The 18,762-nt window shown below is 38.0% G+C and overlaps 1 protein-coding gene across 5 annotated transcripts in view; it reads left to right on the top strand.

Annotated features, from left to right (window-relative positions):
* Positions 1–18,762, top strand: part of plxna1b (plexin A1b) — a 215,410-nt gene that overhangs the window by 133,278 nt on the left and 63,370 nt on the right. For all 5 annotated transcript variants that reach the window (XM_030133610.1, XM_030133611.1, XM_030133608.1 and 2 more), the window contains one exon: positions 16,948–17,148. In XM_030133610.1, the coding sequence (XP_029989470.1) occupies positions 16,948–17,148 (201 nt within the window). The remainder of the gene's footprint in view (positions 1–16,947; positions 17,149–18,762) is intronic.

The raw sequence follows: 18,762 nt of genomic DNA, 5'->3' as shown, positions 1-18,762 counted from the left end.
TGACTGCGATAGTTACTTCCTGGAGGAGGCAGCATTGAGATCAGAGTATGTGGTAGAAAACTTAGAATGTGGCTCTGGTCAAAAGAAGGTTGCCTAAGTAACCTACTTCAGTTAATAACCTCTTACACATAAGTAATTAAAGCTTCATGTCATCATGTCATCCATCATCACACTAAAAACCCTTAGGCTTATATGAAATCTTCATTTTAAAGACAGTTCCTATTGGTTTTTGTGGGTACGACCATGAAAAGAAAAACACTGTAAACCTTAAAGCAGCGTAAAACCCCAGTGATATCCTAATTATCTCTAATCCATTGGTCTTTTCGTGTTTATGCACCTGAATCACTTCCCTCACAGGGAACAACTTCAAAGATGACTCCATCATAAACACAGTCCGCTTGAAAGAAAAAGAGAATAAATATAAAAGATACAAAAATAGATTGACAGCAATTATAAGAACACATAAAAAAGCCTATTATGATAAGTTGTTAGAAATACACAAAAATGATATTAAAGGTACTTGGAAAGTGTTAAATGATATGATTAAAAAAAGTAATAAAAAGAATTTTGCTACATATGTTGTTAAAACTGGTGACACTGTGGTGGAAAATACAGAGGACATCGTGAATATATTTAATGATTTTTTTGTTAATGTCGGTCCTAATTTGGCAAAAGATATTACCAAGTGGGAAAAGGATGATAAAACCTTTAATTTTGCTATTGAAAACAATAATTCAATGTTTCTTGGTGGAGTTTGTGAAAGTGAAGTGTTGGAAGTGGTCAGGAAATCTAAAAATAAAAAATCTACTGATAGAAATTCCATTGATATGTCACTCATAAACAAGTGATAAACAGTATCCTTCAACCATTCACGTATATATGTAACAAATCATTTCAAACAGGTACTTTTCCAGAAAATATGAAAATAGCTAAAGTGATTCCGATTTATAAAAATGGTGATAAGCACATGGTGTCAAATTATAGACCGGTGTCACTGTTACCACAGTTTTCTAAAATTCTTGAGAAACTGTTTGTAAAGAGGTTAGATGACTACATAGACAAATATAGGATATTAAATGATCATCAGTATGGATTTAGGAAAAACCGATCAACATCTTTAGCAGTAATGGAATTTGCAGAAAATATAGCAACAGCGGTGGATCAGAAACAACATACTGTTGGTGTTTTTATTGATTTAAGGAAAGCATTTGACACAATTGATCACTCAATATTACTCCGGAAATGTGAAATGTATGGTATAAGAGGTGTGACGCAAAACTGGTTAAAAAGTTATTTACAAAATAGGTCTCAGTATGTATCAATTGGAAATACAAATTCACAACTTAGAAACGTAACATGTGGGGTCCCACAAGGTTCAGTTCTGGGACCCAAGTTATTTATACTTTATCTAAATGATATCTTTATGGCATCTAGTAAGTTAAAATTTACAATATTTGCAGATGATACTAATTTGCTTTATTCGGGAGTAAATATGAAACAAATATTAGAAATTGTGGAAAAGGAATTGAGCAAGTTAAAAAAATGGTTTGATGTAAATAAGTTATCACTTAATGAAGATAAAACAAAATTTATGGTTTTTGGTGGTGCTAGGGGAAGTGATGATATAAAACTGAAAATTAATGAAATTGAAATTGAAAGGGTGTATGAAACAAAATTTTGGGAGTGATTATTGACCATAAACTCTGTTGGAAACCACAAATAGAATATATCAAACGCAAAATGTCCAAAGCTGTTGCGATTCTTTATAAAACTCGAGACTTGTTAAGCAAAAAATGTTTGCATATGTTGTATTGTTCACTTGTAATGCCATATATGTCATATTGTGTGGAAATATGGGGCAATGTGTATAAGACTAATTTAGACCCAATAATTAAACTCCAAAAAAAAGCTATTAGAGTCATAAACAAAGCTGGTTATCTCCAATCAAGTAATCCACTTTTTGTAGAATCTGGTTTGCTAAAATTTCTTGACATTGTATATTTAAAAACAATGGAATTTATGTTTCACGTTAAAAGTAAAAACCTTCCTTTTTGTATTCAGAAAATCTTTAAGTTAAGAAAAGGACATTATAATTTAAGAGGGATGTTTGTGTTTGAAAAGTGTAAAGTAAGAACAAACGTTAAATATCACAGTGTTTCAGTTATTGGTGTCAAGCTATGGAACGAATTGAAGGATGAAGTGAAATTGTGTAGCTCACTGTTGAGTTTCAAAAGAATTTAATTGGTCAAATTATGAAGGGCTATGAGAGTAATATGTTTACAAAATAACTTATTACACTGAATGTAGTATAATTTAAGTTTAAGTATTTATCTGTTGCAACTTAAGGTGTGGACATGGACTAAGGGTGTAAATAGGAGAAGCAGAAATAAGCCTCCGGCTTCAGCTTCTTCCTTTTTCAGTTACAAAATGTGTTAATTTTATGCTTGTTTGTTTCTTTTTTAATATGTAGGTGTTTTGTTTTGTTGTCTTTTTTATATGTGTGTGTTTTGTATCTTGTATTTAACTGAAATAAATAAACATTCATTCAAACATTCATTCATTCATTCAGTTTGTTATCTAAACAAGCGAACTGTGTTTATGATGGAGTCATATTTAAAGTTGTTCACCGTGAGGGAAGGGATTGAGGTGTGTAAACATGGAAAGACTAATGGATTAGTGATAATTAGGCTATCACTGGGGTTTGACACATTTGAAAAAAAAAATTGTGATGAAAGTCAAACACTGCTTTAAAGAACAGATGTACCCTAACAGTCAGATTCGACGAGTTTGATTAAGTTAACATCTGTAGACACATTATTTAATGCAACCTTCTTCTTTGTATTCCTCTTTAGGTCGTGCTTTCTTTTAATAATGTCTCATGTAGAATGCACCTTTCACTTACCTTTGTTCACAGTGATGCTCCTACTCTCTTTTTGCAAGAACGTTCAATGATGTACTTTACTGAAATTACCAAATTCTACCGCAGAAGACCTCTCCATTGGCTGCTTCTCATCGGTTTGCATTGCACATACTAGATTTTCTAATATCTTTATCAGATCACACCTGTGAAAAGCAGTGAAAAGTATAAATCCACACCCTGCATAAGTCTGCATGTTTACCATCCCGTGATAATTTATTGTTAGGTAGATTGTATTGGTCATTACTGGAATGAGCTGGCTGCAGTTCTACTCATAGATTTATGCATTTTGAGGATATCACTCTCACAGCTGACCACTCCCATCTTTTTACACTGCAGATTCTTCAGAAAATCTGGCCCTACTTGTCAGTGTCATTCCAATAGAGCAAATATTTGACAGCTGGACATCACAAACACTTTCCCTCTCTGTCCTTCACCCTACCTCTTAAAAATCTATTCCTTTTTTTCTGTCCTCAAGTGTTTCACTCTCCTCTCTGACAGTATCTGAATCTTTCTTGTGTTACCATGGCAACCCATCGGCTCTGGGTGTTGCCAACGAGGACTGCTCCTTTTTTTTTTTTTTATGTTCTCCTCTCCTACAACCAGCACTATCTTGTTCATCAGCAATTTGTTCTCCCAAATTGCATCGCACAGAATAAGTTTTCGGGATTGTCAGGTTAAAAAAAAAATAGAAAAGTAAACTCAAAAGAGCCCAACATAAAAGTGTATTAAACGAGCCAACCGCAGAGTAAAAGTGTTGGTGTTTGTTTTTGTGAACAGACTGTGTCAAGAGAGGGAAGGAAATAGATAGACAGAGTTAGTGGGGAGGAAATAAATATAATGACTGACATTTCCAAATCAAATATGCATGAATCAACAATGCCTCCAATGGCACAACAAACAAATTCTCGAATTAAGGAGCAACCGGGCGGAAAATTGCAGGAGAGGAGTAAGTTAGTTTATTATTAAAACAAAAAAGCTGAGGAAAGCTGGAGGAAAAGACAGAAAGAGGAAGGGGAAAAGAAGACGAAATTAAGGTTTCCACTTTGTCCTCCTCTAGTGAAAGATTTCTTTTTCTTTCTTTTTTTTTTTGATTATTGTTTCTTTCTCCACTTTCCCCCCTTTTTCTTCTCTTCCTTCTGCTCCGTCTTTCGCCCCACACCCCTGTAGAGAAAGTGTTATTCTGAGCCAAACCTTGATGAGTGCCAGGCGAAGGGTTCAGGGTGGTTGGGCTCAACTATGTTAAGACATGCTTACGTGTTTGTTTTGCTGCAAAGCAAGGCTCAGTCTCACTCCAGCAATCAAGGAAGCGGTTAGCTTGATTGAAATTTGTGTGTACAGTGCTGTTTTCTTTTCATTTTTTTTTATATCTGGCTCTCGCTTCTCCTGTTTCCCCCTTTGATTCTCTTTACATTTGTCTCATTGCTCCATTCCGTAGGTTCATAATACCACTATTGTTGCTGCATTTGGATTTAGTTTAGGACTGGTCAGGATTTTTTCCTCATATTTATCAATTTCTATTTTTGACGCTATCTATAATTCGTTTATTTTGTCAGTTTTTGTATTTTGATAATTTGGATAAGATGCAGCTACAGATCGGCTTTTTTTGTTTTGTTTTTTTATCTTTGGTGGGAAATTCATTAGTTTGACCGAGGCCTGACAAAAAATACTTCTAGAATAGAATATTAAATGTAATGTAAATGTAAATGACAGATGCAGCTCTCTGCTTTCAAACAAAGGAAAATAAGGAAAACTGTTAATGTTTCTGTTTGAAACCATTTCAGTGTAGATGAGTGAGTTTTGCAAAGTGTTCCTGAATGCACCCTGAACACCATTTCCCTTTCTGTGTGTAGCAGGATAGTACAGACTTTCAGAATAATCTTTTTTTTTAAACTATGTGACTGTTCTGGGACATTTAGCTACCCGTGCACTGGACAGCCTTCCAAGATGTACTTGTCAAACAGAAAATCTACCCACAGTTGGTTCTTGGTGGATGTTTTATGTGATAGACTGTTAGATTTATCTTTATCAAGTGAAAATGTTCAGAGCTTATCATATCATTGCACAAAAACAAGTTTTCCAAGAATTTGAGGTTCTTTTATTGCCCAATTTGAGGTCCAGATTGATAAAACATCACTGAGGGGGTGGATATCACTTTCAAAATGTTCACATTTCTTGTGTTTTTCTGGTTTTTAGAGGTGCTGCTTTCAGTCAGGATGGAGCTGTTATGGACTCCACTTTCTTTCCTTTTAAATATATTACAGTGTACACAAGCTTGTGCACTAGTTTTTTTTATACATGTAGTTTTTGTGTGTGCTTCCACATCTGGAATGTGTGACTCTAGTGATGAATTTTTCACTCTTTTATAAATTCAACACCTCCATTCCTCCTCCTTCTGTCCCCTCTCTGCATGAATGCACAATGGGTTAAATGATGTCACCCTCCTCCTCGTTCCCCTCTTCCTTCTCCTTATGTGGTTGTGTGCCTGAAACCCTTTATACAGTACACAGACGGTGCCGAGTCCAGCTAAAATACTGTGTATTGCACCATCACTGCAGCTGTGCTGATGGGCACAGTCACACATTTTCAATAAATGGTTCTTGCAATTACTCAGATGTGATGTTTGTGTACATTGTATACAGAGAAGCTTTGTATAGGCTGCATTCAACAAAGACATTACACAAACACATTTCCATGAACTGTCTTTCTCTTGCATAGCCTTAACGAAGCGCATACACTGTAACCCACCGTCTGCCCACACATTCTTAAACAGTCCTAGAAACACATGCTTTCTCTCTTTCTTTCTTTTCCTCTCACACACACTTTCTATGGCTGACAGGGTTATTTGCGACAGAGGTGTGAAGGCCTAGGACCGTGACATTCTGGCACACTGTGTTTACCCTGGCTGGTACTCAGACACTGAGCAGAACACACACACTTCAGAGAAGGACATCCCACAGACTGTAGGCCAAGGCCGCTTGAGGGGCTCACTGTGTGCCTGGATATACATGTGTTTGTTTTTACTGCTTTAGTCTCTGTGTGTGTGTGTGTGTGTGTGTGTGTGTGTGTATGTGTGTGTGTGTGTGTGTGTGTATATGTGTGTGACTGTCACTGGTTCTTATCAGGACAAAGCACAACCAGCAGCACAGGGCTGCAGGGGGCATATGGGTGAGGGGGAGGCTGGAGTGGGTGGGCAGTTGAATATTATCCACATTCCCCTTTTTTTCTCCTCTATCCTTTCCTGTTTTTTTTATCTAGCAATATCTGTATTCACTCCTCATCACAATCTTTTATTATTCCTCCCCTCTCTTCCCACGCTGTACCTTTTCCCAAATCATGTTCTGTCAATGGTGTCACTTGCCTTTTTCTGCCCACTGTCACAATCTATTGGTGTATTTTACTTTATATCCAGACTCTAATCCTACTGCTTCTTCCAGATTCTTCCCCTCTCTTCATCTATCACCAATAATATTTTCTATTTTTAATCTTTTTTTATTATTCATGATAATTTATTTCATCTTGTCACCTAAGCATACCATGTAGCTAGACACATTAACGCATGTGTTTTTGCCTAATGTTGAGAAGAGATGAGACATGCTTAAGCTGCATTTAATAAAAATTGATGGCAAGCGGGAACAGATAAATCAGATGAGAAATACTGGATGGGAATTTGATGTAATATCCCCCTTGCACTTCTCCAAAACAATGTAGTTCTTCCAGAGCTTCATGTATTTCACAAGCCAAAGATGGACAGAGGTACTGTAATTGAGACCAGATGTAAACAAAGAGCGAAGAATTAGAGGGAAAAAAGTACAGAAAGAGACAAACACAAGGAAAGAAATTCTGGCAGTAACATGCAGCAGATTACATTCAGATTGACGCAATTTATTTTCCAAATGCTGTACATGGTTGGAGGGAAGAGAAGGAGAAAGAGAAAGACACAGGGTGGGGGGAAGATGGGGAACAGCAAGAGGAAGTGGAGGCGACAGGGTGAAGTAACCACATGCATTCTGTGCCAGATGGATCCTAGTCGGACCATGACGGTCCAGCATTTAACCCTTGGTTTGGTTTGGTAGCGGTAGACCTCCTTTAGCTGTACAAACCACTCCTGACAAACCTCCAGCTCTCCCTCTTTTGTGAACTTTCTCGGGAAACTTATTAAACATTTGTCCAAGACTGAATAATCACATTTCCACCTCAGGGAAATCATTGTGGGATTGTATCAGGTGTTTTGGCAGACTCTCTCATACATCCGTCTAATTTGTTAATAGAGAACAATGTTGTGGATAGAGGAAGTGTAAGTGTTTTTTTTTTTTTTTAGCACTGGTAATGTAATTTAGTCCTTCAGTCAGTCTCTGTGTGTTTCCACATATGTACTGTCTGTATCCTGGTAATAAAAACCAGCAGAGATTTGGATCACACATGCACATCTGACACAGGCATGCAGATGTTTCATCTCTCTTTCTCTCCGTAGCTATTTTTAGCTTCACAGCTTATCTCCCCCTATTTCTCCTCCAACCGTTCCTTACATTTTACAGCAAGTCTCCCGAAATTTCCCTTTTTTTTTTTTTTTTTTAAAAGACTGCAGAACCTGACATCATGTATCAATCCCTTTCCAACAGAAGGCAGCGAGGGTGGGTCGTCTTGGCTAGAAGACACTGTGGAGAGACCAGCCTGTCATACCCCAAGAAGTATGCTTAGTAGACAACTACACAAGGACAGGGGAGGGATATTTAAGGAGGAGGGTGGAGTTCATCAAGTTCAGCTTGCATTAAGTGTTACATATATGCAAATTTGAAGGACTTTTGGGCACTTTCTTGGGCTAATTGGTTGAAAAGTGTTAATCCAGATATGACATTGAGAAAAGCTGATGTATTTGCGGGCAGTTATTTGAGCTTAACTCTAGCAGAAGCAAGTGTTTGGTGTAGCTGCTAGGTTGTTCTCTCCTTGATGTAATCCTCTGCCACCCAGCAAGGCCTACTGATACAGCGAGTATCACTCCAGCTATGCCAACATGCTGGCTGCAGCAGTGAATACAAAATAAGTGAAGGCTTAATGAAGAGCTAATGTGAAGTAAAATACACACAAACGTGCACACACAGGCACATGGAGAGGAATATGATGATATGATAGATGCACAGGGTTTGCAGGCCACAAGCGTGTGTTTCTTAGTGTTTCTGTGCATGTGTGTGTATGTCAGTCAGGTCCCCGTGGTTTAATTATTCAGGCTGTATTAAATCTTCATTTCTGCAGCCCTCACAGTAAGTCTGCTTAATGGTGAACTCAGATGAATATTGCATTTTCACCATCAACTCTCTTGTGTGTCAGAGAGGGAAAGAGATAAATGCGGAGTCACCGAGAGAAGGTAGTTGGAAACAGATGAATAACGCTGCAAAGTGAGCTTAAGGAAAAACAAACTCTAAAGTGCACACAGAGCAGCGGAGAGGAGTGATAGAGAAACAGCGACCACCTGCTAGGATGGAGAGGCATTGAGAAGGAGAGAGGGAGGGGGATCCTCAGGCGTGCTGTGCTGTCCAATCTCACAAGACAGCTAAGTGTCTTTGTCATGTTGGGCTTTTCACCATGCTGTTTTAGCAAAGTGGCCTGCACTGATTTTTACTCCTGCCTCCATTTAACTGACACAATAACACACCCATGGAAACTCAACTTGACCAGTGGTCCACTCCATATATAGTCCTGAGATTCTATATAACATGCAAATTTCTGTACACATAACAGTTTTCCCCCTCTTTTTTCTTTTTTTGAGGTGTGCTTTCTCACTCAAAACAAGGGTCAAAGAAATGAAGGTGTGTATTTTACAGATTATAAAGCCTGCTTGAGGTGAATTTGTGGTATCTGGCTTTATAAATATAAACAGACTTGGCTTGACTTCAGTTATGAAGACAGGTTCTAGTGCCAAAGTGCTGAACATCTCTAATCTTCTGTCTGCCTTAAACACTTTAATTATCTATGTTTTTACTTCTTTAGTATTATTTTAAAATGCAAAGTCTCTGATGGAGCCAAAAAAAATATATTAATTACACTTCTAATTCAATTAGATTTTGTCTATTTGCCTCCTCTGGGCTGTTATAAGCATTGTAGACTGTAGTGTAATCACTTTTATTTGTATTTATATCATTAAGCAGTTGATTTTTTTCAGAAGAATTGATCTTTTTTTCACAATTTTAACAAAGGAAATAGGGTATTGAGTAAATCATAAGTACAACTCCATACTAAAAGTGGCTACAAATGTTAAGTTTACATCCTAGTGCAGAAATATGGATGAAATATGGCGCTATCTGCAGAGAAGAGTCATAAGCAGCAGACAGCAGAGCATATCTACCTCTGAAATCAAGTCTTTGAAAAGCTGAAAAGCACAAGGTTTGATCATAGCTGACATATCTGGGTTAGGAAGATAACGGGGTGCAAGGTGTGCCCCCCCCCCCTCCTCCTTACCCTATGAAAATCCATAAGGAAACAAAAAGAAGCCTTGCTGAAAAAATATTCACATTTTCTGTTTTTTTTTATTGTTTTAGAGCATACTGCGCCGTCTACGTCGAGGGGATAAACTGTGTAGGTTTGGCAGCTTCCTTGTAAGTCAAGGATAAGGGATTAGAAGATGGAATCAACATGTATGTGTGCCTGGGTGGTACATCAAAGGACAGACTGCAAATGTGTATGTGTTCATGTATAAGAGGAGAATGTAGTATACAATATGTAGGTAGATTCAGTCAAGCTTCTGCTCTGACACTTTGATAATCCAGTCTGAATAACATTCATGTCACATGTTCCCTGCATCTCTCTTTAATTCCAACTCTACTTCGCTGCTCCCTCATTCCTCTACACTCACTCACTTTTTCCATTCACTTATATTGTCTCTCTCCCTCTCTCTCTCTCTCTTTCTCACTCCATCCATCTCTTGCTCCTCTGCAAGGGAAACGAAGGGCGTGGGCGGACAATCTCACAGTCCCTTTCAAGGTTCAAAGTCCCTTTTCTTCCTCTGCTTCCCTCTCTCTTGCACTGTTCTACATGTTGCTGCCTTATTAAGTTGTTCCTCTCTCTCTCTTTCTCTCTTCCTCACCCTCCCTCCCCCACAGTAAGTGTCTTGTTGGTCACAGAACATCTTTCTGGTTTCTGCCTGCTAATGAGCCTGCCTCACACACACACACACACACACACACACACACACACACACACACACACACACACACACTCAGTCCTCCACATATGTACCACACCCTGCAGTGTGTGTAGATATTCACCTTTATTAATAGTACTGTTTGTTACACAAAGTGATTCTATAATGTGTGAACACTAGTGTGTAGATTTCTTCTAGTATTTTACTGACACATGCATACGTTCGCTGCTTCTAATCTCTATTACCAGTTATTTCATTGGAAGGCTTTTTTTGTCTCACTCTGCTTATCTCTGTGGTTGGCACGAGTCCCTCAGAGGTACGCACACACTCACACTCACCCAAACACACACATGGCTGTGGTCCAGCTGGTAGACAGAAGACAAGTAAAAGAGGGAATATGTGGTCGTGCCTTTCACAGAAATGATGTATGACATGTAATGACATGGTGTTACTTGGCTTACATTAATTAAGGAATAATTTGATTTGAAAAGCTTTCCATGAGTGGTGTGGTTAAAATGTTAGCAGGTACCAATTGCAATTCATCAAATTACATCAAATTAAATCAAATAATTATTATTATCCAAATATATATTGTTTCATTAAAGACATTTCTGCCTAAAAGTAGACCAGTCATAAATGCTTTGATAACAGTAAATATATTTAATTTGTTTTCAGTGCCATTAAAACTGCTGGGCTGTTTTCTGTGTATTTTCTTTTACGATAGCTTTATTAGTTTATTACTTTATTGTAATGTATTAGTTCATCAGGAAAACATGATGAGACCAGCTGGTAGATGGAAGACAAGTAAGAGGGAACATGCGGTCATGGCTTTTACCAAATGATATACGACATTAATTTACTTATGTTAATTAAAGAATAATTTGATTTGAGCTTTCCATGAGTAATGTGGTTGAATCTTAGCAGGTATCAAATGTCATTCTTGAAATTCACATTCATCCAAGTATAGTGTGTAATTAGAAAATGCTTTTTTTTTAAAGGTACAGCATGTAATGTTTGTATGTTTGTGTGTGCTCATTTGTTTATGTGAAGTGCTCTGTGCTGTAGCTAGTGTTGTATACATGATTACACACTGGAAATTAAGAAAGAAACAAAGCAATGAATCCATGGAATTTTATTCCTACATGTTGCACTTTAACCTAGAATAATATGCTTTGTTAAAATAGTATGCAATTAAAAATCCATTAAAAGACATTTAATTTTTTCATAATGCAATTACAACAGCTATGTAGTGAGTGTTGTTGTTTGCTTTTTTTGTCATTGTTAGTTTTATTTTATCTTATTACACACTGTTATATGAGCTTATCAGAAGAACATGACAGTCATTACAGGAGTGGCAGGTTTAATGTCCATTTAAGTCTCACAACGCTAAAACCTATCCCCCACACTATGTCATATATAGGGTACAATGATCAAAAGCTTCCACCAAATGCCGTACAATGTGATGTAATATTAATGTATGGTGAGTTGTAACAAGACATAGATGGGGTCTGTGTAGTTCAGGGTTGCAGACAGCTCTTTGATATCTGACGTGAAACCCCACCAAAAGCCTATGGGGTATGTCGACGGGTGGTGAGGGAGCATTCACTCTCCTCATATACATCTTTCTTCAGTCCTCTGTGACAAACACTCACACAGAAACACACATACACACACACACACATACACACACACTCTGTCCCTCTTATTTGTACCAGTGTGCCCCCCTCGCTCCTCTGTGGCCATCCATGCCATCTCATCTCTCCCCCGGGCTCCACATATCGCTTTACTTCATTATTTAGCGTGTTATTTTTTCTCCTCCCTGATCTATAGTCCCCACATCACAGAGGCAGCTAATTAATTATGAATGGACTTGAGGGGGGGTATCTGAGGCAGTATTGGGGGGGGGACTTTAAAAAAACGACCAGACACCCGCCTCATTACATATGCGCAGTGTTTTTGGAGCTTTATTAATTTATATCTTGTCAGGCTACGCCAAAGCCTTCAGAACTCTTTTGGCTTTTTAATACTTATTTATTTATATAGCATCCTGCTCTTGCTTTGGTCTTCATCCTCCCACTTCCCATTACCCCATGAATGCCTTGATTTTCATCTCTCACCTCCTATATATATATATATATATATATATATATATATATATATATATATGTATATATATATATATATATATATATATATGTATGTATATATATATATGTATGTATATGCATACAAATACATGCATATACTGTCGACTTTCTCATTATCAGCTCATGGCGAATGTTAAAAGGTGTTTTGCTCACCTGCGAGCTGAGATTATCTCATCCCCTGGCTGAACACTTGTTTTATTAATTTCTTTTTCATGCTTTTTTCATTTGGTGTGGGGAGAGATGGTACTGGGGCACATCACAGTGCATGGAAAATGAAAGAAGGAATATTTTAGAGCTGGCTTGACCTAGAATGACAGCTGCTTTCCTTTGAGAAAGCTTGTGATGACATTCAATCAAAACTGGCATCTTAGCGTCAGCAGTGAGATGTCAAAAAATTTGGGTCAAGCCTTTTGTGATTGTAAAAATACATGATGCTTTGAGCTAAATTACAGCTCTAAAACACATCATATTGTAAAAATAAAATAAACTGGTTTGTAAAATATGTGTAGTTCAAGTTTAACCAGACACTCATTCTGCTCACGGAAAATTTTCAGCAAAGCAATACATACAGAACATCTGAATAATCTACATAATTATTTATTCCTTTACAGTTAATGATGGCAAACTGCGGTATTTGCCTCAGGCAGGAAAGCGAACACTGGCCTTTAAGGGAAAACTTACAGAGTGGTAAAGAAAGCCCTCTGGCTACTTGGCTTTGAACAGAAGTAGAATAGACTTGGACGTCCGCCACCATAAACATATTTTATAACGTATGCATACTCACAAACACTGTTATTGTGCAGTTCAGACTGTATGCAAGAGGTTTTATTGCAGTTAATGGTGGTTATGAATATGTAGGTTCACAAATGTGGCTTGTAATTGATCAAATCAACTCACTTTTATTATAAAATACAGTATTTTGTGCAAAAATAAATAAAAAAATATATACAGTCACAGAAAAAAAATCATTAGACCATCAAAAGTCATCAAAAACAAGTGCTGTGAATACCTTTTTCTCTCATCTCTGCATTTGAAAGGTGATGAGGCCACTTATAATGCTAGCATAGTCCCAAACATTAGTACCAAACATCCACAGGACAGTGCTGGAATTAACCATATATTCTCTGATTGTATGAGTATACAGTCCCAGAAAAAAAATTATTAGACCATCAAAAGTCATCAAAAACAATGGTTATGCAGTCAAGTTCTAACTCATGTGTGTATCGTGACTAAAACAGACAGAAAAGAAAACATGGAATGCCTAAAAGCACTGTTTTTGTCAGTACAATGTCATAGCTATTGATGTAAGAACTTAAGTGATGTTGGTTATTATCAAGAAAACATGGAAAATGGGTAGATATCAGCTCTGAAATTAAACTCTTATGAGCTATTTTTGTTGTTATCATTTTATTTGTCCAAACAAATGTACCTTTAGTTGTACCAGGCATTAAAATGAACAAGAAATTTAAAAAAAAAACAAGGGGTGGTCTGAAACATTTTTCCACGACTGTATATTTGGAGTATTTGTATGTAAACAGAGGATGACTCACCACTCAGTCATTGTAAAATCTATCGGACATTTAACTACAAATGTACCTGAGACACTTTTTTTTAACAAAAGTCCTCATGGTACACATTTTCACAGGCATAAAAAAGCTAAAGTACACACCTCCCTCTCAGTTCTCCTGTGGTCCTCCTGAAATCAAGCTGATGGAAGGTCACATCTGGCCAAGAAAACCACTGCATCCGTCTTCACAGATGAAATGAAAGCCTAGAAGTCAGAACAAGAGAGGAAAAGGAGAAAAAAGATTTCTCCCAGCTTCAAACGAATGTGCACTGTGAAATATTGTTTCAATGTACTCTGCACTTTGTAGCCCTAATACCGGCTTTGAACAGTTTTGGCACCTGTCACAAATACTGATGGAACAGTTTCTCTCTGCAGACCACTCTCCCATGTCTGTCTCCTTTTCCTCCTTCTTTTCACCTCCTACCTCCATTTTTTTTTTAAGCATCCTTATTCAGCTTTCCATCTGCACTTCATCCAAAAACAAATTTTTATTCTGTCTTTTTTCATTTGATCTTTAGTTTTTTAAAACAACAACAGACTCATGCAGTGTGAGTCTGGAACTGTAGTAACATATTTCTGTCAACTATTACAGCGTCGTTAGCTTGCACTTCCATTACAGTGCTGCAAATTGCTAAAAGGTTTTAACAATTTAGTGTAAATTTGGTCAACCTTCTTTACATTTCTTGGTGTAATCCTTGAAAAGAGCTTGAAGACTCCTTCTAAAATCTGACATATCTACAAGTTACTCATGAGATAACTATAGCTCATTATTTTATTAGTCATGCATCTTAAATAAACATGGACTGAGTAAAGGAAAAGGATATTGTGAAAAAAAAAAAGATGACTGACAGAAAACAACAACCAGACAGCTGAACTGACATAAAGTCGATGAAGGGATGAATAAAACATTGGTTAACTGTAGCCTATGCTAGAGGCTATGCTAGCTTCTGACACACTGTCTTTTACAAGTTACCTTTAGAGCAGAATACTCAAAGGTTTTTTTTTTTTAGTTTTATTTTTTTATTTTTTTTATTTTGCTCTTGTGGCACCGTGGACGATACGTACTCTCATCTTGTGAAATCAGCATCTTTTTATTTTTTATTGAGACAGGACTTCATAAGCTACATTCCCTTCTTTCTTCCCTTTGTGTTTCTATCTCGAGCAATATCAACTTTTGAAGCGGAGTCTGAAGCTCCAGGCAGTTAATTAACTAGGATTTCGTCAGGGGGGGGCTTGGGTATGTGGTGTTGTGTGAAATGCTGCCATCCATGCCTGATGTGACTGGATGAAGTTGTGACTGTGGCAGGGATATATACGGGATGGATGGACCAGAGCCCGAAAGGGTGCAGAAGAAACTTATGTCTGTTTGTCCTTAGATTTCTAGTCTAACATGCCCTTTCATTACTCTTGAAATCTGTTTTATTTTTCCTTGAACTGTTTTTTTTTCTGTCCAAACCTTGCAACTACAGCTATCTGACGTTCTTGTTTCACTTTGTACTGTTCCCAATTAAACCCACCCTCTGTCTTTACTACCTCCCTTTTTCTCTCCATTCCCCTCATTTTCTCCTTTTCATCTCCCTTCGTCTTCTTTCTGCATTTCCCCTCCTTCTCTTCCTCACCCTTATCTTCCACTGTTCCCTACCGAGCCATCGACAGTATTTTGCCCACCCCTCCTCCCCCACTTTCTTCCATGTTGATTATACATCAGGTCTTCTGTAGCCAGCTCCTTCCTATAGTATTCCCCTCTCTCATTATGTGTTGTGCATGTGTTTGTGTGTGATCAGACACACAAGGCCAGGGCTAAGCAGGCTAATGAACAAACTCCGGCATTGTGTTCAGACCCAGGGGATGCGCTGTAGCTTCTAATGTACAACAGCTCAGAGTAGAGGAGGGGAAAGAAAAATTCACTGACAGGGAGCCAGATATGTGCTTAAAGGAAAAGCAACAGGAAGAGCTGAACCAGTGGCGGGGCAGTTACTTGTGTGCAGTGAATATTTTACAAGGATCTGACTGATGTTTTCTTTTCCTAACTGGTAATTCCTAGAGTTAGTTGATCTTTAGTTTAGTTTAAGCCCCAGCTTTAAGCATGTGTTTTATTTGGTTTTATTCAAAATTTTCTCTTCGTTTTTCACGTGTCTTTCATTATGTGAGTCATTTAACAGTTTCTCGAGGTTGTAAAATGTGTGATTTGTCAGCAGCAATCTGGTTTGTTATCCTTTTGGCTCAAATACTACAGCCCAGGGTGGGTTAGATCCACCCAAGCTTTAACTCATATTATATAACATGTGTCACCCACCTCCCTGCCTTTTTCTCTCTCTCTTTCTTTTTTCATTCTTTGTGCTGATGAGATTTGCAATCCTGCCAAAGTATGGCATGAACACTGTAATGACTTCATTTCTTCCAGTACATGCACACATGTATATCTTAGAAACGTTACATACTGAGTGGACTGTCCTGACTCATTCTGGTTCAGTAAAGTGGATTCACATTAATGCAGCTGCAAATTGAAGAACACATTGGTACGTACACATTTATGCAAGTGCACTGATACACAATCCCTAAAGGGTTGTGTGTTTTCGTGGTGTGAGGTAGCCGATGGGTGGCTTGCAGATGATCTAAACAAACCCCTTGTCGGCTCTGGCCAATATCAGTGACTGATTTCCACACACGCACACAGTCATACACAAAGTTCATGTTCCCATTACACCATTCCACACATTGACATAATACGCTGGAGTCTATTTTGCTGCCGTAACAATACAGCAATGTGCTGAGAATAGTTTTATTGGATAGATAATCTGCAGTGAACTTTGTGTGAAATGTCATCATGCGGAATGTAAATCTGTTGCAAGGCCAGTGTGAGTGTTGCACAAGCCTGCAACATATATGAAGAGTGCATCACAGTTCAGCTATTTGGACTGACTGTGGTATCAAATCTGGCGTGAAGCCGAGTATGTAACCCGCAGCTTGCTTGCTGCCTTTTTACTCTTCTTTACTCTTATCAACAAACAAGTGATTTATTTCATCACCCGACTCTTATCTCAGTGTTATTTGTGTCTTGCTTTTCTGACTGGCTTAAACAACATCACCCCTTTTCTTCCATAGCTGCCTCCTTAAAAAGAAAAAACAGTAATACTTAGTATCTCCTTTTTCTGTGTTTTTTTTTTTTTTTTTGCAGGACTGCCCCCAGATCCTACCCTCAACCCAGATCTACATACCTGTCGGGGTCACCAAGCCTATCACGTTAGCGGCCAAGAACCTGCCTCAGCCTCAGTCAGGGCAAAGAAACTATGAGTGTGTCTTCCATATCCAGGGGGAGACCCACAGTGTTCCCGCCTTGCGTTTCAACAGCACCTCCATCCAATGTCAGAAAACACCGGTGAGTAATAAAGGACATTTGACTTTTTTACAGCATTGTAGCATTATACACCAACAGCTGTAGTGAGGGGCTGATCACAAACAGATTTGTCACTCTGTGGTTTCAAATGGCTTGTGCTGTTGAATGACGTTTCAGCCCTCAGTTTGTCTAAAAACTGACAATATGCTGAATGCTGTTTTTGTCTCTTTTACCCAAATTTGCTAGTTAATGTAATTCAGACATCTGAATAAGACCAAAGCACAAACTATTTCAGTTAGTTTATTAGTTTATTGTATTGTGGACAATCCGAATTAATCAGCTGTATCAATAACAGTAAAAAGGGGCAGCTTTAGCTGACATGGCTAGTATCCTGCTGTAGTCCCCGGCCTGATGACAACAGGCACCCTAAAAAAAACAATATATTACAGCACATTAATTAAAGAGAGAGCATTAAGACAGAAAGAGTTAAGATTTAGATATAACTGATTAGTTAACAATTAGTTTGAGCTAAAAACATACTAATTTACCACTATTTCTCTAGAACTAATCAATGCCCTTAGGTACCCACATCATGTTCCCTGTAAGGACATTCACTTTGTCAAGGTTTAAATAATGGCCTCCTACAACTAATGACCTCTTTGGACACTAACATGCTCATTGTCCTGATAAATGGCCATGCACTACTTAGACACTGACTTGGTTACAATCTAGATGAATGACTCAATGCAGATCTTTTGCATTGAGCTGATAGTAAGCAAATAGCCTACATATTGACGTGAAGAGTTCACATAGGCATTATTTAAAGTGAAACATTGAGGTAAAGCTTCACTAAAGGGCGGTTTTACCAGGTAGTAAATTATAACGGATTACTGCAGTTCAAGGATATATCACATCTATCTTCCTCCGAGTTGGAAGCTGCAGCGGTCAGCCGTCATAATTTTGTTGAAAGCTTACATGACTTTTAATGTATTTGTGGCTTTGGCTGGTAGGGATGAGTGGTGTTCGCCAGATTAAAGTGTTCTAAAGGATGTTTTTCTGAAGTTTCTAATAGGAATTGGTGCGTTTTGTGTATGTAGAGGATTTACAGGTAGGCAGAGATGTTTGTGCAAGTGGGTCCATGCCTGTTCTATGTGCCGAAATATGGTTGTGTGTGTTTGTGAGGCTTTAAACTAGTGTGACAGATAAGAGGTAGCTAGCGTTGCGCTTCACTGAGGCTGAAAATGTGAAGAGGAAGTCTGTCTCTGAACCTAGTTGGGAGCGGATTGATCATGTTTACACCTCAACTCTATACCTCTCTCTTTCCCTTTCCCTCTCTCTGTCAGGAGAGGCCATCTTTCTTTATGCCTCCCTACCTCCGTTTGTCATACTTTTCTTCTGCCATTCCCTGCTCCCTTCATTCCTTCTCCCTCATCTTAAAAATCCTCTCTTCTGCTGCTTGCTTGGCTCCGTCTATTTCAGTATCTGGAATTCATTTAATACAGCAAGGCGTAAATGAAGTGACACTTGGAGCTGTTCAATTTAATGCTAAATAATGACTTTAGAATGAAAGAATGAGTAAAAGTATGGGAGTTGTAGTGTCCAGCTAAAATATTTCACATCTTTGAATGTCTTTAATGCAAGTCTGTGCCACCGTTT

The sequence above is a fragment of the Sphaeramia orbicularis genome, chromosome 5 (assembly GCF_902148855.1).
Source record: "Sphaeramia orbicularis chromosome 5, fSphaOr1.1, whole genome shotgun sequence".
NCBI lineage: Eukaryota > Metazoa > Chordata > Actinopteri > Kurtiformes > Apogonidae > Sphaeramia > Sphaeramia orbicularis.
Note: the sequence above shows the minus strand (reverse complement) of the source record. Positions and strands in the feature narration are given on the sequence as shown.